At 47.5% G+C, this 21,657-nt stretch overlaps 1 protein-coding gene across 1 annotated transcript; it reads left to right on the plus strand.

Annotated features, from left to right (window-relative positions):
- The first annotated feature begins 865 nt into the window (after positions 1–865).
- Positions 866–21,059, plus strand: Gja5 (gap junction protein alpha 5). Its single transcript, XM_021196653.2, has 2 exons — positions 866–941; positions 19,072–21,059. Exon 2 carries the CDS (start codon positions 19,105–19,107, stop codon positions 20,179–20,181), a length of 1,077 nt encoding a protein of 358 aa, XP_021052312.1. The 5' UTR covers positions 866–941; positions 19,072–19,104; the 3' UTR covers positions 20,182–21,059.
- Positions 21,060–21,657: the final 598 nt, after the last annotated feature.

The raw sequence follows: 21,657 nt of genomic DNA on the forward strand, positions 1-21,657 counted from the left end.
TGTCATTGGCTAAAACCTAACTTGCTGTGCAGCTGAGTCACCACGACCCTGTTACTCCGTGTCCTTGACCCTCTGTTTCCTCAGGCATTTCGGAATGTGACATCAGAAACTGGAATAAAACAGGCCACGTGTGTGAAGCCCCTAGCCCAGTGCCCAGGCACACATAAAATGCTGTCCTCTAGTTAGAGGAGAAAAAGCGAGGGGAAGAGGGGTGGAGAACACTCTGGTTGGTAGGGAATGCGGCTCCACATTTGGAACCCCAAGTTAAGGGGGTTTGACCATTCAGGTAAAACCTTGTGCCCATTCTGGGTGCCTAAAGGCCATGGCTTGGGAGAATTACCTTTTCCTGGGCTCCCTGAGGGTCTGCTGTGTGGACAGACAACTTCTTTTCTGGTGACAGAAAAAGGATTGGGAAGAGGGGTTTTTCTTGGGGCGCTTCAGGAAGGCAAAATTCTGTAGCCTCAGTGGCAGAGGGATGGGCAGGAAGAAAAAAAAACAAAAAACAAAAAACCAGGAAGGCTGTGCCTGAGCCAGCTGAGCTAGCTAGCAAGTGCATGGACTGCCGCTGGATTCAATTGGTTGGACTGCGGATTGCCAAAACAAGGACAGCCACCAGGACAGGGACAGCGACAGACAGCGGAGGGCAGCAGGGTGGGGGTGGGGTGTCTTTTTTGACTGGTGAGGAAAAGGGAAGGGAGAGAACTTTTAAAATGAGTGCAAAATTCTGCGTACAAAGAGAGGGGAGGGAGGGACCCAGAGGGGGGAAAGGGGTGGAGAAAGAAAGAGGAGGAAGAGAAGTGGGAGGAGGGAGGGCGATGGGATACCGGTTAAAAAGAGGGTGGGCGGGAGCAACCAACAGGCTCAAGAGCAAATGACAGTGGGCAGTTGAACAGCAGCCAGAGCCTGAAGAAGCCAACTCCGGGGAGGAGGAGAGGAAGCAGGTAAGGGTGGACTTGAACTTTAAAAGCTACAACTACACATCAGTGAGGAGTAGCTCAGGCAGACACTTTGCCTCCCCAGAGGCCGAGTGAGAAGCGAACCTCCCTCTGTACCTATGAGGGGACTCCCTACCCCTCTCTATTCCTGCCATAGTGAGGCTGGATAAATTAAGTACGGAGGTTTAGTGGAGATCTACAGGAGCTGTAGAAACGTGACTGGGGTTGGGTGACAATCTGCCCCTGTACAAACGCAGTGCTCTGGGGGCATCTTAAGAAGCGGGTCACTAGTCCATTTCCAGGAACTTTTGTTTAGTGGGAATTAGGCCTTTAAAAACAAAGAAACCAACAGTGTTTTCTGATGTTTTTCTCTAGGCATGAAATCTCTTTTGGAATGCTTTCCACAGCATCTAGGAGAATGCCTTGAGTTTTTGAAGTTTTTTTTTTTTTTTCTTCATAAGGCATGTTGGACGGTTTAAAAATATTCTCTGCTTAGCTTCCTGCTGCGTCTCATGTCCCCACTGTACAGTGGCCATACACAAGAGTCCCAGCTACCCCTGAGGTCAGGCAAAGAGGCGAATGAGACCCAGAAAGGAAGCCAGAGGGAGGAGACCTGCACCGCTCCATCCTACGCCACAGCAGTGTGAGACAGAGGCTGCTGGGAGCTTCTTGCCTCTCTTCTGATCAGGTGGAGAGAGAACCCAGACTTGGGGATAGGAAACCTGGGGCTGGTCCCTTGGGTAGCTATGTGACCTTGGGCGTGATACTTCCTCCTCTGGTTCTCATTGTTCTCCCAAGAAACGTTGGAAGTAGAAGGACCTTCTCTGGTCCAATTTGCAGTGATACCATGCAAAACTGTGATTCTATAGGCCCCAGTGCGGTTCAGAACCACTTAAAAAGCAACACTTGACATAATGGTTTAGCTTTACATTCTTAGTTGCCCTGGTTCCTGTACCCCCTCCCAGTGCCCATCAAGAAATCACCATCATAGGGACTCCTGGTCGCTCCTCAGCTCATCACTAAGGAGGGTGTTTCCTGGTCAAGGTTTAGAGATGGCACAGCCAGGCTGGCCTTAGAGAAGAAAGGGCAGTGGACAAAGAGAGACCCAAAACCAAGAGATGCTCACCAGAGTGGAGACAAGACCCTGGTGGGCAGGAAGCATCTTAACTGGCCTCACCCTGAAGCTAGCAAGCATACCATCCTGACTTTCACAGTAGCCAGTTAAGTGGGCTCCAACTTCTTCTCTACCCTTTGTCCCCAGAGGCACAGCCCAGCCCAGAGCCTGATTCACTGCTCAAGGGACATTGCTGGACTTCCTACCTTCCCGTCAGGTCTCCACCCCCCACCCCTGGGGCAGCAGAGCTGTTTGGAGCTTGTAACCCCTAGCTGGCCCTCCAGGCCCTTTTCTCACTCAGCAGCTGCCAGCGAGGAATCCAGAGTGCAGAGTGAAAACCCCCAAGAGAGATGTTTTCTGAGCCCTGTCTTTCCTACACATGTGATGTTCACAGTTCCTTGGTACTCACCAAGTCAGGTTGTTCTGCCTTGCCACTGTCTTGGAACTCCTGTAGTGTCTGCCTGAGCTCCTGGCACTGGTCTCTGTCCTCCTTTCTTAGCTGCCTCACTCCTATGCCCCCTAAAGTCTTAGGTCATTAAAACTGGAAGAAGGTTCGAAGTGGTCGGTCAAACGTGCCGGGGATAGCACCCTGCTCTGCCCCTTACTCTTTGCTTCTTTCCTTTTCCCTGATGCTTCCATTTCAGCAGCTCTGCAGTCCTGAGCTTCGGCAGACACTGTCTGCCTGCCCATCTGCCCCTCCTCACCTCCCCTGGCTGGTAGAGGACAGGAGACAGTCACAGACTCCAGCAGTCACCGAGGCTGCCACAGTGCCACCTGGTCTCTTGGGTACTGACTGAACACATCTCTGGGGATTGCCAGTTAAAAGTGGGACAGGTGAGCTGCCTGCCTGTCACTCAGGACTGAAGTGGGAAACCTGCAACGCCCTGAGCCAGGGGATCTGATGTCACTGAGGTCGAGTTCTCTGCCTCCCAGGGAAGCACTGTTCCACAGGGAATTTCAGCAGCTTTCTGTAAGAATGAGTGTCCGTAGGCCCAGCTCTGGGTTGATTGAGCTAGCCAGAGAGGGGAGATGCTCTTTTTCCTGGAAGGCCTGGAGGTTTCTGTAAGAAAAGTGGACTTCCTTCCTATTGTGGGAAGGGGTTTACTTGTGAATGACAACTTAATACCACTTTCTGAATCAGTTGTTTCCTGACATATTAGCAAATAACTGGCAAGAAAATATCCAGCAATCCATTCACTTTGATAAATAAATGAGAGTTTTGAGGATTTAGAATCAGAGGGATTGAAATTGCACAGAGAGACAAGTCAGTGTCGCAGACTTCGGGCAAAAGGAAGAAGCTGGGTGTGGGTGTGTAAATTAACTATGCGATTTGAGGCTAATGACTTAACGTCTCTGATCCACAGCTACAGGAAGAGAAAGTCTTCTGTAAGGCTTAGTCAGCATCACGTAAAGCCCATTTCCTGTTGAACATTAAGCACTGGGGTCCTGGTACATGATGAGTACAGGCACCCAACTGCTGAGCTACACCCCAGCCTGGTATCTTAATGGCTATCACAACCAACCACAAAGCAGAAAGGCCAAAACACAGCAGACCTGGTCCTCAGTCCCAGCTCTTTGAATTATACTTCATTTGATACAAAAAGCTGTTTCCCAATGAAGGCCAGCCATGGCATCCCATTCTTAGAAGGTACTGCTTGCTTTCATGATTTGTAGATAGGTTCTTCCCCCTGTGACTATTCATGCCAACCCCTGAGCTGGGGGTTAGAAAGTCTGATTTGTCTTTTAACTTTGCCACTCATCTGCCAAACCTCTCACAACTGGGCAAGTTCCAGGCTCTCCAGATGCACCAACTTGGGACTGTCAGGCCTTGGCAACCATTGCACCCAACTGCTTTTGTTATACCAATGCACTGTGGTTCAGGGAAAGAAATGCATCTGTCTAAAGCCACAGAAAAATAGCCGGAGCTGGAAACAAGCCTCCTTCAGGAGACGATAGCATTGGGTGTCCATAAAAGGCTTCCAGAATCCCATGCCAACCTGAAAAGTTCTTGGTTCAGAACTTCAGGACAAGGCAGAAGTGGCCAACCAAGATGTCTCTGGTCCCCAGATAAGTTCCCCTTTCTCTCTCCAGTAGACCCAGTCTGCTTGAATTCAAAACCTTTAGCTATGAACACATTCAAAGGACAGGACTGTAGTTCCTCAATCCCACAGCGCATGCTCTCGTGCTAAAGTATCTATGAGGCAGGCTGGGCGTCTGAGCGTCTTGATGACCAGTGAAGCATCCATCTGTCTTACAGATATGTGAGTGTCCTTCTAACCTCTCATGTTTTCCTCATCCCTGACAGTTGCCTTCTGGTACCTAATGCCAAGAGAAACTTGCAGTGCCACTAGTCTGTTTCTTGTATCTCCAAATTCACTCTGACTGGGTGTAATTGGGCAACTGGGTCATGGTTGAGGGGTTTTACTGGGGCCTCCAATGTGCCAAGTAGTGTTTTAGATGCTTCCATATAGTCATAAATCTGATAGTGCCTGTGAGTAAACATTCCCACTTGTTTTTGATCTAGAAACTGAGATCATTTGACTAGAGAGCAATGAAATCAGAGTTCTGACCCTGCTAATTTTCAGAAACCATGAGTCCATCACCTGACTATTACTGTTCTTATTGTTCTTGTCATGATATGCTAAGATGCCGGAACCTGCTGTTTGGCTAGCTAGAAGCCATCAGTGGGCACTGCCACAGCCAAGAGCACTTGCTGGCTAATAAAGGAAATAACTTTCTATATGTGAATCCTGGCCAAATGGTGGCAGATGCTGAAGAGTCTGGGGGTCCTGACCACTCTGTAGGCTGAGGCCCCTGAGGCAGTGACTAATGCCAGGAATTGCTTAAGTAAGAGCTGGTCTGCCAATAACACAAGAGGTAACAGAAGAAACCCCCAGCTTCTCATGGAACTGGATAAAGTGAGCAAAGTCCCGTTCGTGGGCTGAGACTGGCATTCTGGACACAGGTTCGTCATACTTTGTCAGTTGTAGGAGCTTTCCTGATTCCCTTGCATAGAGACATAAGGGGAATGTGGGCTTTGGAATCTGATAAGATTCGGGTCTGTTTGCAGCATTGTCTAATCATGGGACTTTGGACCAGTTACCAAACCCTTGGACCTCCATTTTCTTTTCTATGAAATGGAACAATATAACTTCCACAAGATAGTCAATGGATGGGTTTTAAATCATGGTTTGAGAAGACTGCACATGGAAATACATCATGTTCTCAATGGTGCTGTGTGTTCTTATAGTCCCTGTTCTACATGTAAAAATAAGGGTTGAGTCTGAGCGATCCCTGTGTCTTTCAGCTGTACGGTTCTATGAGTCTATTACAAGACCATAGGAATTTGAGTATTATCATAAATAGAGTTTTCATTACTAATTGCATAGAAACTAATCAACTCCTGTGGGGTAATTAATAAGGACCTCCTGTTGTTTCGTTGTAAGGTACCATTTCTATACACTACCCGAGTCTAACTTCTTCTTTTAATGTTTCAAGAAGAAAATGATTGTTTTTCCTAACATAATTCTTCCTTCACTCTGTCTGTTCCCTCCACCCTCTTGGCTTCAAAACAACAATGTGCCAGCAGGTGTCTCTGACTCGTCCAATCTGCCCTTGCCAGAATAAAGTAATTAGATTTTTAAAAGAGTCAATTATCTGCCATGGGCTTGAGTGGGAGGAGAGCTGTTTTGCATATTGCACGGCATCCATCTGTCTCTTTCCTTCTCTCTCACCTCCATCTTCCTCCATCTCCTTTATATAGTGATCAAGGTTCAGGGATGCTGGCCCCAGTTGACGTGTAATGCTGAGGAAGTAGCTCACAGGGCGTGCTCGGTAGTGGCAGCTACTGTCAGGTGCCTAGTCACATACTCTTCGGAATTGAAATCTGAAATGTAAGAATTAAACCAGCTCTCAACATAACAATTGTCCCATGAGCATCCAGTCACCTCCTTCTCCTATGAGGTTTTGCTAAGGAAAGGAAGGATGGGAAATTCACATGAAAATGGAAATGAGCACAGTTGTTAACATGGGACTTTGTTTCAGGTGCTCCAGGATCAAGTTTGGTCTCAACCTCGACCTTGCTCGGAGCTCTAAAAGTGGGCGAGCATGGCTTCTATTTCCTTAGCTTGCCGTGAGGCTCCAAGGAAAGCAGTCTGCAATGTCTATGTGCACATTCAGTGCACAGGTATTCAGTGCACAGGAATATCTCTCAATATGTATTATATCATCATCATCAACATTCTCTCTGTGTGCGTATGTATGTGTGTATGTGCATGCACTCATGTGCGGAACACTAGATAAACTAGAAGTTGTAGTTGACAGTTTCAAGGAGAGTAAAGATGACGGAGACAGCTAAGTACTTAGACTAGCTTTGCATGTAATTCTTCCCGTGTCTTCAGGGGAAAACTACGACTAGGCAAGAAGAAATCAGAAAACTGCACACGAGTGACTAAGTCTACAAGAGCCCTGGGACGATGTCCCTCCTGGCACTTTACAGCCACCTTCACTGTCTGGCATAGCGCAGTGACTCAGTAAACGCTTCTGCACTAAACCGAACTGGCACGATGCTCTGCCTGAGGCATTCTTTGAGGAGGCCCGTTGGGTCCCTTTACAACAGAATTCTCTTAATTGGGAAGCAAGTCAACCCTTCCCATGCTGCATTCCACTGTACAACAGCGGCATTGCAGTGGGGCCCAGGGGACTGTTATTATTACTATGAATAACAGCCTTTATGGAGAAACAGAGATGTATAAGATACTGTCCAGGACATGTGTCACTGTCCAGAATTAGCCTCCGTGGAATGGATTTATAATCTAATTTTGACAAACTTAAAGTCTCCCAGTATCTGATGGGAGGAGGAATGAAAGAATAGTCTATAGTGACAGTGTCTGCTGTAGACATTCAGTCCTGATTAGCCAAGCAGAGGTCTCTCTAATAGGCAGAAAGAAGGTTTAGTGCCTTCCATGGTCCTTGGTGTCTGTCATGGAGCAGGAGTCCCTAAGCCAGCTGTCCAGGAGACTGGCCTTACTGGCATGCAAAATGACTCCTAAGTGGAGTTAACTTCTTCATCAGCTGAGAAGGGTCAGCCTCAATTCATTTGGTACTTGGTGTTTTGAGTCACGTGAGAGCTATCCTTCATCCACTGGTATTGTTATGGTGTGGCATGCATCCTACCAGGTGCATGGTACAGCACAGAAGGGAATTCATCCAGGAGACTACAGTGTGAGATAATACACAGCTGGTGGAGCAAATAGCTCTCACATGCGAGACCCCCAAAGACTTTCCAGTACACCCTAAGGCTCAGCTGCTGACTTGAACACTCAGAAACTGTTGTCAGATACAATGTTAGAAAGTTGGCGACATGTTACCCTCCCCCCAACAAAGTTGTTACTCAAGAATATAGACAACTTTTAGCTATCCCTTTGGAAGCTGCTTTGTTCATTCATAATATGCACTCTTGAACAGGGGAGATGAGGATGCTGTGATCGGAAGCATGTTGGGGACACCTGCTCCTATGTGGTTTATGCTGTAGCCATTACTAAAGGAGTGATGGAGATTACAAATTGTGAAGTCCTTAATATCCCAAGCATCCTTGGAAGGCTACCTTCTCAGGGTCTGCCCTCAGCAGCAAGGCATGTACTGGGCATAGTAAATTCTGTGGACTGAGACTTGCTTCAGGCCCCGAGGCATAGCCTCTAAAGTTTTCCTTGATCCGACCCCAGCTTCCTAGGCAGACCCTCTCTTTGTTTTCTTCGTACCCGAAAGCCATGTCAGTCCTCATCCACTGAGCTCCTTCCTACAGCTCTCTTTGTCTGAAATGTCCTCGTCTCTCCTCATCTCCTTCACCCACTCCGTGCCCTGATCGACATCATACCTACTTGAGTTGTTTCTTCCAGGAAGTCCTCTTACCCACCCACCTGCTCCTCCTCCCCCTTGTAGTTAAGAACATTGCTAATTTACTCATTTGTGTGCCTCATCACACTTGATTTCCAGTCCATCTCTGGCTTTATCTGTATTCCTCAGCAGGACAGTGTCTCATTAGCATAAAGATGTACTGACCTTTGGGTCTCTGAGTTCTAGCACCAGGCTAGTGTAAGAGACACTCAGGAAATATTTATGAAGATGGAATGAGTTATGCTTTCCTACATACTTTCCCCAGCACTATATATAGCATAGGTTACATCAAGGGAACATAATAAATATTTGCTTGATTGCATAAAAGCTGACCCTAGACGTTATCAGCAAACAGCAGATTCATGTCTGGAATCACTCATTGGCCCAGCACTCATGGGGATTTGTCCAGCTCCAAGTGCAGAGACCTGAGAAGTGATGGGCTCCATGCCTGGAGAGAAGCTGGAAGGAGACTTACAGGCATCGACCCTCAACCTGTGGGTTGCGACCCCTTTGGGGGCTTACATAGCAGATATCCCGCATATCAGATGGTTACATTATGAGTCATAACAGTAGCAAAATCGCAGTTATGAAGTAGCAATGAAATAATTTTACAGAGGGGAGACACCACAGCATGAGGAATTGAGAACCACTGCCCTAAACTGATCAGAGACTGAAGCCCTGGGTCTGCTGCTTTGGTTTGCCTTTGTTTCTTTATCAACTCAGCTCTGTGCTCCTCTGCAGAACCTCTGCAGAGCAGGCCATAGTAACCCCTGATTAGAGTGGTCATAAGGATTCATCCATCTGCAGCAAAAACTGAATGTCTGCAACCCTGAGGGGAAATTCAGTCTTAGATGGATGGAGATAATGTGGCCCTTGCTCACTGAGTTGGCAGGAGATGACAGAGAGGCACATTTTGAGCGGGGGAGGGGGAGGGAGGGGGGAAGGTTTTAGTTGTTATAACTGGGTTTCTGAAGAGAGATTCGAACCTCCTTAGAACTGCTCTGTGCTGTCATTATTTGTATTTTCTGCCATGACAAAATACCTCACAAAAGTAATTTATGAAAGGCTTGTTCTGACTCCTGGCTTAGGAGGAGGCGTGGTTATGGAAGGTGTGGTGGTGAGGAGGTGGGAGTGAGAGTGTTCTAGTTAGCGACTCTGCTGCTGTGCCGAGACACTGACTACAAGCTTCTTGGGGAGGAGAGGGTTTACTTGGCTCATACCTCCAATTGATAGTCCATTATCAAGGGAAGCCAAGATAGGAACCGGGAGTCAGGCACTGACGCTGAGACCATGGAGAGATACACACTGCTTACTGGCTTGCTCCCCATGGCTCCATCAGCCTGCTATCTTATACAGCCCAGGACCACCTGCCCACACCAATCCTCAGGCGAGAAAACACCCCACAGACATGCCTGCAGGCCACTCTGATGGAGACTGTTCCTGAATTGGTGTTTCCTTTCCCAAAGAGTCTCTAGTTTGTGTCAAGTTGTCAAAACTAAGCAGCACAGGGAGGCAGCCTGGTGACATTAAGGACAGTCAAGAAGTAGAGAGAGATGGATGCTGGTGCTCAGCTCCATCTTCCTCTACCCTTTGCCTTCACACTAGAGCCTCAGCCCACAGGACAGAGCCATGCATACTGAAGACATATCTCCCTTCCTAGATTAAAAATATTTTTATATTATCTATCTATCTATCTATCTATCTATCTATCTATCTATCTATCTATCTATCTATCTATCTATCATCTATCTATCTATCTATCCATCCATCCATCCATCTATGTATCATCACCACCATCATCCTCATTTTCCCCCTCCCCTCTGTGTGTGTGTGTGTGTGTGTGTGTGTGTAGACAAAAGCTAATATTATATGCCTTCCTCAATCTGTTTCTACCTTATTATTTGAGTCCATGTTTCTCACTAAACTTAGGGATCCTGGATCAGTCTAGACTGGCTGTCTAAGAAGCCATACAGGTGTTTCTGTCTCTAATGACCTAGTGCTGGGATTATAGATGCACACTGCTACCCCTGGCCTTGTTTTTAAAAAAAAGACTTATTATTATTATTATTATTATTATTTTAAGTGAATAATGAGTTGCAGGTTCCCTTAAAATCCAGAAGACTGTGTCTGATTCCAGGTCTAGGGAGCTGCCTGGTATGGGTGCTGGGAACAGACTTTAGGTCTACTGCCAGAGCAGGTGCATGCTCTTAATTGCTGGGCCATCTTGTCAGTGGGTGCTGGGGATCCAAACTCAGGTCCTCATGCCTGCACACCACCTCACCACCTGATCCGTCTCTCCTGCCCTTCCTCAGCTGAAGCTCTCCGGTTTCCCTGGAAACCCCCCAAAGATATACCTCCTGGCACATCTCCTAGGTGATTCTAAATCCAGTCAAGTTGACAGCGAAGGTTGAGTACTACACCGCCAGATAAGTTTGTTTCTTCCACTAAGAAGCCATTTGTTGTGTTTCTAATTAGAGAACTTAAAGCAATATGAATAAGGAGATGAGCCTTTTATTTTAAAGGAATTTACTGAGTATTCAAGGAGGAAAAGCTATTAAATCTACAAGGGAGAAACCATGTAGGGCCTGGAGCTGCCCAAATACTGTTCCTCACACTCAGAGCAGTGGTGGACACAGAGAAGGACTCAGGAAAGTGGCTGTGGTCGGCTGGTGAACACGAACAGGTCAGAGATCAAATCTAAGGCAGCATTAAGTACAAGAATGCACCCCACATGCTGGGTGGTCATTTAGAGACTTGGAGACATCAAAGAGAAGAGGTCAATTTAGAAGACTTCTCCATTTTATCCTTCATCTGTGGGACAAAAGGAAGAGATCCTGATTATGAGCGAATGACTTACCTAGTTGTCACATTGAGTTTCCTTTTAATTAAACTACTAGCCATGTAGGGCACAATACTGTAGTTTCTGGTCCCCCAGACACTTGATTGGACCAGAGCAGACACCTGAGCTTCAGTGTGAGCCATGCCGTTCATGAAGCCAAGGCCTAGAATGATCCATTATAGCTCTACATAAAATCCTTGGTCCTTTCACTTCTAGCCAAGCATTAGTAATGCTATGCTGCTATGACAATTTTTTAAAAAAAAAAAAATCTTGTTTTGGCTCACGGTTTCAGAGATTTCAGTCCATGCTTGGCTTTGTTGCTATTAGATCTGTGACAAGGCAGGGACATCGTGTTATAAGGACATGGCAGAGGAAAGCTGCTCACCTTCTGGTAGCCAGGGAGGGAGGGAAGAAAAATAAGCAGTGAGGGAGTGTGCAGATGGCATCTAGGGACAAGAGTGACTTTAGTGTCACACTCAAAGTGACTTATACTCGAAGTGACCTATTTTCTCCAACTCGGTCCAAGTTCCTAACAGCATATCCTGCTATGATCTTATAAATGGACTAAACAGTTGATGAGGTTAACACCCTCGTAATCCAAGAACCTCCCAATAACTCCACCAGTTGGGGACCAGGCCTTCAGTGAAGCATGAGCTTTGGGGGGAAGACAGTTCATTTTCAAATTCTAACACTGCTGTGTAACCCTATTCCTGGGGGCACATAAATAGATGTCTGCTCACTTAACCTAGGGACTGAGGACATACTAAAGTTCAGATAGATACCACCAGAGTCCCAGCTTGACAAACTGATGAATTTTTTTTTTTGGGGGGGGTGGTTACTTACAGAATTAGAAATGACTCAAAGACAGTTCCATTGCCAAAAGCACATGCCAGTATGGGTAACAGCTCATAAAAGTTGGAAATCTAGAGATCACTACATAATTTGTAGGTAGCATGACAATTTAGAAAATGTGTCTTTTGAGCAACAGGTAGTTTGAACCTCTTCCATGAAGCTCAGCTAGTGTCTGCCTTTTCCAGGCAGTTTGGATGATCTGAGAGCCTTCTGACATCTCAGATAGTCTGAGAGTGTCTCTTAGCTGTCCTTCCTGCTTATGTACACTTGGAGGGGAGGGACTTAGTGTATCTTGTTAGTTTCAGGGACCTCCTGAAGACTTTGAGTTGTTTGTTTCCTGTCTATTAATGAGGTTCTGTGCAGGATGGAATATTTCACCCCTCTTTAGAACATCCTTTGTCTTAAGGAGCCCCCTGGCAAGATGGTGAGTTTTATGTTAGAGGAAACAATTATACACAACAAACAAACACTCAACACCATCATACAAGTTACCCGGTGACCCATTTAAAATTTATTTGTCCTATTATGTAAGCATTGGAGCAGGATGTTGAAGATGTTTAGATTGAAGATAGTTTACAGTTGAGAGAGGTACATTTTCTTCAGTGTCCTGTGGATAATGTCTTCTAGCTCAGAGATTTCACAGTTTTGCTCAGTTGCAGAGAGCTATGAAACACAGTAAGCTATCCATGGCTATTTGAATGGCCCTGGTCCAACAAGACCCTATGCAGACCCAGTAAACCAGACTCAGGCTCCCAACAAATGCCCCCATAGCTTCTTGCTTTTCCTTAATGTATTAACATTAACGTTGATGTATTAACATGGTATCACACAACATGTTTTGCTCAAAGTATGCATTTCCCTTCTCTCCATAGGGAAAATAAAGGCAATTACGCTAAGTGAAAGCAAAGAATCTTTGCTTGCCTCTCCTTCATTTTGAATTCTCAGTGCCTAGATGATGTGACACTGGCAAGCACCACCCCCCCCCCAAATTTACATGAATGGATGAATCGAAGGATATTCTAGGTGGCAGAAACAAGAGGTTCTGAGGCAAAGATGGGAAGAAGTGTGAGATACACACACACACACACACACACACACACACACACACACACACACATATCTGGAGGATTGGGCATCTTAAATGGTGAGCGTGTGAGGCAAACAGTGGGGAAAAGACCGAGTCAGACAGTGCTGTGAAGGGTCTCATAGGGAAGATTTGAGTTTGAACTCCAAAGTGGTAGGAAGCCAGTGAGGCCCACAGCTGAAGCAGTGCGGGAGGTTAGCACCGTGCCCATGGGATTTACTCATGGCATGAGCAACTTCCTTCAGCCCTCCTCCCCCAACACACTTCCTGTCAAGGAACAGATCCTATCTAGAAGGCATTTCGTGTGCTCCGTGCCCATGCCCAGCCAACTCACTTAGTAGCTAATCTACAAATTTTTTTGGCGGAGGTTGCCTGGGCCCCTGAGGGACTCAATGTAACTACAAAATTGGCTCTGAGCATTTGACTTTACAACCTGAGCATCTGGGACATGGGAGCGATTTAAAGTTGTTCTGACCTAGTCTGGAGGTCAGCGGAAGTCATAAGCGAACGGTTCTTCATCTTGTTTCCTCTGCCTGGGGTCTGCCTCACCCCTACATCTTTCTAGATAATGTCTGGTATTCCCTCCTAATGAGACATCCTTCCGAATACCATGTTTCTGGCTCTCCAAGTATTTTATTTTTCAACCTTGGCATTGCTTCTTCCAGGTGTCACCCCTTGACCCCAGCAAGGGACCCAGCAGTCAAACCCCTTGATGGACCAGACCAAAGCGTCATAGTGGTTGTCTGGAACTATTTTTATACTTCCTTGGGGACTTGCATGGAATGAGTGACAGAGTGAAAAGATCAAGAGAAATTTCTCCAGGGATTAAGTGTAGGATACTTGTCCCAAACCCTGGAAGAATGTGTCATTTATTTTTATTTCCTTCGAATGCCTGTCTTCTTCTCATGCCCCTCCCCTTCCGGTCTTTCCTTCTCTTGCCCCTCCCTCTTCCGGTCCTTCCTTGCATTTCTCTTTGCTCTGTTGTAACACATGTTTTCATATGGCTTTGTTTCTCATATGCTGAGCACTGTTTCTCTGTCATCCGTAGCACTCCATCAGCTGAGTCCCGCCCCTCCATCAGCTTCACGAGCTAGGGCAGCAGAACTCAGCCTGAACCATTTATTCAAGCTCCGCGCGGATCCCTAGGAACTTGAAGGCTGAATAACTCCTACTCCTGTGTTCTCCTAACTCATAATTATGTGGCTTCTTCTCTTCCATTTCCAACTTGCCCTTCTCATTCCATTTCTTAAAGATTATTTTATTTTTAATTTATGTGTGCAAGTGAATGCAGACGCCCACAGCGCCTGAAGAAAGCATTGGGTCCCCTGGAGCTGGTGGAGTTGTGGGTGGTGGTGAGTGTTGAGAACCAAATTCCAGCCCTCTGCAGGAGCTGTACACAATCCAACCTCGACCGTCTATCCAGCCTTCATTGGTATTTTCTCAACTTCTTGGCTTCTGTCCAACTCCATTCCCATTTCTCCCCTTTCTTTCACTCACCTGTGCCCGATTGGTACACAGGTATGGCTGGCACTGAAGGTGCTGAGCACCGCATACTCTGTCCAGAAGAGATGACAGATTATTCAAACTCTTATCTAATCAGCCATTTTCCTTTTGAGAAAAATGCTCTACAGTTTCCTGTTCTTGGAGGCTGAAGGAGTGGGTCCTTCACCACCGGAGCGGCAGATGTCTAATTAAGACCCAGAGGGAAAGCCTCAGGACACAGGTGGATGATATGTGAAGGAGCAGAAATACGTTCCTTTTCATTCCCAGAGTTGGGAACACAAGAGGGGGAAGTCAGAGCCATGGCTGGTCAGCATCAAGGTGTCTGTGGTCAGGGAAGCCAGGGCCATGGAATGCAGCACAAAGAACGTCCTATGGGGGCTGGAAAGATGACGCTGTGGTTAAGACCTTACCCTTCCTTAAAGAACAGTTCAATTCCCAGCACCCACATCAGGGGATTTAGAACTGCCTGTAACTCCAGCCCCAGGGGACCTGGGTGCCTCTGGCTTTCACAGGTACCCACATGCACATGGCACACACACACACACACACACACACACGATTAAAACAAAAAGAATGTTCTGTGGGAACCAGAATAGTTGCAAAACATGAAGATTGAAATTGTGAAACCTCTATGGTCTCATTAAGTTGTTTTATTACTGTAAGAGTCTCTCTCTCTCTCTCTCTCTCTCTCTCTCTCTCTCTCTCTCTCTCTCTCTCTCTCAGATTAGAAATAGGGGTTTCTACTGTAAGGGTATTTGTTATCCACAGAAGAACCCTGGAGGTGCAGAAGAGTTGGTTCAGAGGCCTCGGGCCACTGGGCAGCATTTCTGAGATTCTCTGGGCAGCTTCAGGCCCACATCACCCCACCCACAGGCAGGAAGTGGCAGAGACAAGAAAGAATGTGAGAGGGCTGAAATTTTCTTTTCCAGAGCACTCCTTCCACATGAGGCCGCCCCATGCCTCGGTGGCTTGCACCAACTTTGTTAGAGACTGAGAAAAGGCCATCTGGCTTCTTATTTTTTAGATTTATTATTTATTTTATTTTGTGTGTGAGTGTTTAACTTGCATGTATGTATGCATGTATGTATGTGCACTGTATACTTGCCTGGTGCTCACAGGGGTCAGGAGAGGGTCTCAGATCCCTTGAGACTGATAGATGGTTGTAAGCTACCATGTGGGTCCCAGAAGCTGAACCTGGGTCCTCTTTGGGAACAACAGATGCTCTTAACCACTGAGCCGATTTTCTGACTCCATCTGTCTGGGTTGTTCAGCGTGCTAAAGGATACAGGCAAGGAACAAGCAGTTGGCTTACTCTTGGGCAAGAAACCCCAGTGCCTCTTATTCCTCTTTTGCTAAGATCTATTAAGCACCTGCTTTGGACTGATCTCTGGAAGACAGAAGAAAAGAGGTTATCGGTTCTCAAAATCCCCCTGCTGGGAGAAGATCACAAGTGCTGGGAGGGAGGTGAGCATCCAGAGCGTCACCAAGGTAGCTGAGGAGGGAGCATGGGGACCTAGAGGAAGCCTAATCCAGCTCTGGGCGCAGGGCTGCGTGAGACATAGCGGGAAGGACAGTGTCTTAGTCGCTGTTCCATTGCTGGGAAGAGACACCATAACCAAGGCAACTCTTACAAACAAAAGCATTTCACTAGAGGGTTGTCTACCATTGTAGAGGGTTAGTCCATGATCGGCATGGTGGGAAAAAAAACAGGCATGGCCCTAGAGCTTTCCATTCTACATACTAGCTGAGAGCTTTCCATTCTGATCTACAGGCAGAGGAGAGGAGAGGAGACTAGGCCTGGTGAGGGCTTTTGAAACCACAAAGCCTACTCCCAGTGACACACCCCCTCTAGTAAGGCCACACCTCCTAATCCTTCTCAAATGATTCCACTAACTGGAGACCAAGCATTCAAATATAAGAGACTACCGGGGGCCATTCTCATTCAAACCACCACAGAGCCTCTGGAAATCTGGTAGGACTTGAGATGGGTGGACAAAGGAAATTTGTATGACCTTTTATAAGCAGAACTCTTAGCAAATAGAGCCACAGGTGCAATGGCTGTACCATGGCACCAACATGAAGAAGAACATTCTCATATTGCCTGATGCTTCTGGAAGTTGAAGGCGGTGGCCTACTGAGAAACTGTGGCACCTTTGGAGTGACCAAGATGCACTTTTGTTTGCTGCCTTTCTGCATAGTTTGTGCTCTCCAGATGGTTCTGGTCAGTAGGAACCGCCTCTGGAGGAACCAAGCTTGCGATCCCTGCCCTCGGTCCTTCTGTCCTCCTCCACCTCATCTTGCCTTTCGGAGTCAAAGAAAGAAATTATTTTCTGTCCAACATCCATTCAAAACGTATGGAACATTTATGGCGTGAATTTCAGAACATCACATTCTTCACCTCATTCGATCCTCCAGCTCCTCTGGTCCAGCTCCTCCAAGCTCCACTTGAATGAAAGGAAGCAGATTCGGTGAATCAAGTGCTCAGAGGCACATGGCAGAGTCCAAGCCTAGTTTCCCAACTCCGGGTATAGTGCCTGGCCTGCTGGCGCCAGAATCATCTGAACTGCTTGCTGCAAACCCGGGCTCCTAAGAGGCCACCCCATTAGGTATAAGAATGGAGTAGAAGTGGTGACTTTGGGGAAAGAGCTGACATATACTTACTTTTCAGGAATTTGTTTACTAGGAGAAAAGTTCTTGAACTGTGATTGGGCCTTGAGGTGAGGGTGTACTAAGAAGGAACAGTACAGGGCTGGAGAGATGCCTCAGCAGGTATGAGCACTGGCTGCTCTTCCAGAGGTCCCAGATTCAATCCACAGCAACTACATGGTGGTTTACCACTGTTAACACCAGTCTCAGGGGATATGGAGCCCTCTTCTGGCCTCTTCAGGTACTGCATACACATGGTGCACAGACATGTCTGCAAAACACCCAAACACAAAGAAAGAAAAAAGGAAAGAAGGGAAGAAGAGAGAGGGAGGGAGGGAGGGAGGGAGGGAGGGAGGGAGGGAGGGAGGGAGGAAGGAAGGAAGGAAGGAAAAGAACAGGACAATTATACTGACAACACCGTATCAAAGCCTCAAAGAATACAATTGAACTAAGAGCTTCCCTAAGAGGGTTAGCTTAAAGAAGGGAGGGGCTGGAAGGATTGTTTGCTGACTAAGAACACTTCCTGTTCTTACAGAGGACCCAGGTTTGGTTCTCAACACACACATGAAAGCTCATAACTCCAGTTCCAGGTAATCCAGTGCCCTCTTCTTGCCTCCCTGGTACCACGAGCACATATGGTACACATACATATCTGTGGGCAAAACACTCATAAATCAAAAACAAAAATAAGTCATTTTTTAAAAGAAAAAAATGTGAGGTAGCCATTATGATAGAATGAGAACAAGGGAGACCTGGATGGGAAAGTCCTTAAAGAAATCCCTACACTAAGGAAACGGCTGGGTTTTATATCCTTGACAGGGGACTTTTCATACTACTTGATTTAATTCAGCATAATGCACATGACAAAGAGTGTGGAGGAGCCAGGTACTGGTTAAGACCATTAACTAGGGGGGCTGTTGTTAGGCTATATCACAAGTCCTCTTAACTCTCCATCCCAGGGGTTGGGGTGGGGTGGGGTGGGGTGGGAGCTGGCCTCTGAGACAGATGTCTTCAGGGGGCAGGCTATGATAGATCACCTTCTGAAGGAGACAGAATGTCTGGGGATGAGACTTGGACTCTACATTGTAACACACACCTTACATGATTTTTTTTAATTTTTATTTTTTTATTAGATATTTTCTTTATTTACATTTCAAATGTTATCCCCTTTCGTAGTTTCTCCTCCAAAAATCCCCTATCCCCTCCCCCTCCCCCTGCTCGCCAACCTACCCATTCCAGCTTCCTGGCGCTGGCATTCCCCTATACTGGGGCATAGAACCTTCACAGGACCAAGGGCCTCTCCTCCCATTGATAACCGACTAGGCCATCCTCTGCTACATATACAGCTAGAGCCATAAGTCCCACCATGTGTTTTCTTTGGTCGGTGATTTAGTCCCAGGGAGCTCTGGGAGTTCATATTGTTGTTCCTCCTATGGGGCTGCAAACCCCTTCAGCTCCTTGGGTCCTTTCTCTAGCTCCTTCATTGGGGACCCTTACATGATTTCTAGGTCCTTCATGGGGATGCTATGCTTTGACTTGGCTTAGAGCCTCCTCTTTAGTTTTTGAGTGGGAGGGTACTTTTTATGACTCTTGTCTTTAAGAAAATTGGACTGTCTTCCCTTTTAGCTATTTGATTTTGTGTGTGTGCGCACACACATGGGTGCGTGTGTGTGTGTGTCTGTCTGTCTGTCTGTGTCTGTCCATCTGTGTCTGTGTGTACACATGCCAGTGTGTGTTGAGTGAGTTCATGTGCACAGCAAGCATCTAGTACCTCATGAGGACAGAGGAAGATGTTGGATTCCCTAGAACTAGAGTGTGCACAAAAGCAAGTCGGATTGAGTCTAACTCCAGAGGCCCAGGTCACATCACAAAAGACACAAACAGCCTCTAGAAAGTAGAGGGTCTTTTTTTAGACATGTAAACCCACCCACAAAATCATTTTTGGTTTTTGAGACAGGTTCATGTGGAGCCCCAGCTAGCCTCCAACTCCCTGTGAGCCCGCAGGAAACTTGAACCCTTGAGCCTCTGCTCCCCTTTCCCAAGTGCTGGGACTCCTGGTATGTACGCACCACCATACTCTGCAAAAGTCACACTTCCTCAAAGGACACATTGGTGTGGATCAGTGGCCCAGAGCATGATGGGACCTTCTAAACCTCTGGAAACATCCCTCCTGAACGTCTTTGTGTTTCTGCTCTGTTTGCAGAAGGCTCAGTCTCGGTCTCCTACTCTTGGCAAGATGGGTGACTGGAGCTTCCTGGGGGAGTTCCTGGAGGAGGTCCACAAGCACTCCACAGTCATCGGCAAGGTCTGGCTCACTGTCCTGTTCATTTTCCGCATGCTGGTCCTGGGCACCGCTGCTGAGTCCTCCTGGGGAGATGAGCAGGCCGACTTCCGGTGCGATACCATTCAGCCTGGTTGCCAAAATGTCTGCTACGACCAAGCCTTCCCCATCTCCCACATTCGTTATTGGGTACTGCAGATCATCTTTGTGTCCACGCCTTCTCTAGTGTACATGGGCCACGCCATGCACACTGTGCGCATGCAGGAAAAGCAGAAGTTGCGAGATGCTGAGAAAGCTAAAGAGGCCCACCGCACTGGTGCCTATGAGTACCCGGTAGCCGAGAAGGCCGAGCTGTCCTGCTGGAAGGAAGTGGACGGGAAGATTGTCCTCCAGGGCACCCTACTCAACACCTACGTCTGCACCATTCTGATCCGCACCACCATGGAGGTGGCCTTCATCGTAGGCCAGTACCTCCTTTATGGGATCTTCCTGGACACCCTGCATGTCTGCCGCCGGAGTCCCTGTCCCCACCCAGTCAACTGTTACGTTTCGAGGCCCACGGAGAAGAACGTCTTCATTGTCTTTATGATGGCTGTGGCTGGACTGTCTCTGTTTCTCAGCCTGGCTGAACTCTACCACCTGGGCTGGAAGAAGATCCGACAGCGCTTTGGCAAGTCACGGCAGGGTGTGGACAAGCACCAGCTTCTTGGTCCTCCCACCAGCCTCGTCCAGAGCCTAACTCCTCCCCCTGACTTCAATCAGTGCCTAAAGAACAGCCCGGGTGAGAAATTCTTCAGTGACTTCAGTAATAACATGAGCTCCCGGAAGAATCCAGACGCTCTGGCCACCGAGGAAGTGCCAAACCAGGAGGAGGTTCCAGGGGAAGGTTTCATCCACATGCACTATAGCCAGAAACCGGAGCACCCCAGTGGAGCCTCTGCGGGCCCCCGCCTTCCTCAGGGCTACCATACTGACAAACGCCGCCTTAGTAAGGCCAGCAGCAAAGCAAGGTCAGATGACCTGTCAGTGTGACCCTCCTCTCAGGGAGGGCCAGGCCCAGGAGGGAGGAAAGGAGTGTGAGGCAGGAAAGAAGCAGTGTCTCTCGCGACTGTATGCTCTCCTCAGCACCACTCTGCTCCATCTGTCCTGGGTCTGGATGGCGTTGCTCGTTATCCTCAAAATTACAGTTCTGAGTATTCTCAAAGACTGGGCTACTCCTCAAGTCTCCTTCCTCCTCATCTACCAGTATTCACAGTGAAGCCACAGTGGAGGCAGGATCGGGAATCATGGCAAAATCTGATCTGGGGAGGACAGATTCAACACCAGCTGCATACCAGATAGACCCCCACCCCAAGTCTTCTCTTTGGTACTATGCCCATCCTCTTTTTTTTTTTTCTTAAGAGCCTACGGTTGAGAGTATTCATCAAATAATCTGTCCCGTATCATTCTTTTGAATCCGTTGTTTCCACGTGCCGTACCTCGGAGTGCTGGTGAGGTAACTATGGGCTGCCCTTGGCTGCATCTCCCTCCTCCCAGTCTTAAAGGGGTATCCTTGGTCCTTGGCCAGCATCAGATTTACAAGTGCCTTGGTATGTGCCTTTGGCAAACATTTCATGTTGACGATGTCTCAGCTTTACTGCCAGGCTAGACACCCAGCTCGTAAGGGTGCCAAGATCTCTAGAAGTCACTGTGCACACAAGCATCGCTGGAATTGCCACCAGCTGTCATCCTGCAGTCCTTTACAGTTCAACCTAATGATAGAAACCATCCTGGCCTGCTCACCCACTGTCCCTCTAAAGTCTTTGTTAGCAGGAATGTCCAAAGTCACCATCCTGGATCCTGGCCAGATTACCAGCCTCCAAGTTCAGTGGAATTTCCCCAGGATTTAATGAAACAAAGAGCATTGTGCTTCTCAGGTTCTTGGGGGGGGGGGGNGCAATTCTGCTGTGAAGATGAAAAGGTGGGGGGAGGACACTGGGAAACTATTTTCCCTTTTGTGTATGTCTTCCACGGTCTGCCAGCTTTGAATGCCGAAAGATGTGGTGATAGCCATTGAGGCCCAAGATCTCTCTCTTAGAGGCATCAAGGAGACATGGAAGCAGAAATGGTTCAGTTGGTTTGGGCAAGGCCCTTATTTGGTGCAGATATTCCTGTTTTCTTGGTACCCCTAAGTACAACAAGGGGAGGACTGTAGAAAATCCCTGCCTTCCTCAGGGTCTATCCTGGGGTATCCACTGAGTGGATCCAAGAGGCTCGGCATCAGATTTACAAACACAATGCTGTGTGTGTGTGTGTGTGTGTGTGTGTGTGTGTGTGTGTGCTCATTCATCTCTGTGTGCCTGTGTGTGTGTGTGCATGTCCATCCATCTCTGTGTGCCTGTGTGTGTTTGTGTGTGTGTGTGTGTATGCTCATCCATCTCTGTGTGCCTGTCTCTGTGTGTGTGTGTGTGTGTGTGTGTGAGTGCATGTCCATCCATCTCTGTGTGCCTGTGTGTGTGTGTGTGTGTG

Source organism: Mus pahari, chromosome 4 (assembly GCF_900095145.1).
Source record: "Mus pahari chromosome 4, PAHARI_EIJ_v1.1, whole genome shotgun sequence".
NCBI lineage: Eukaryota > Metazoa > Chordata > Mammalia > Rodentia > Muridae > Mus > Mus pahari.

Coding starts and splice junctions, on each gene's coding strand:
- Gja5 (XM_021196653.2), top strand. CDS start 19,105: ATGGGTGACTGGAGCTTCCTGGGGGAGTTCCTGGAGGAGGTCCACAAG.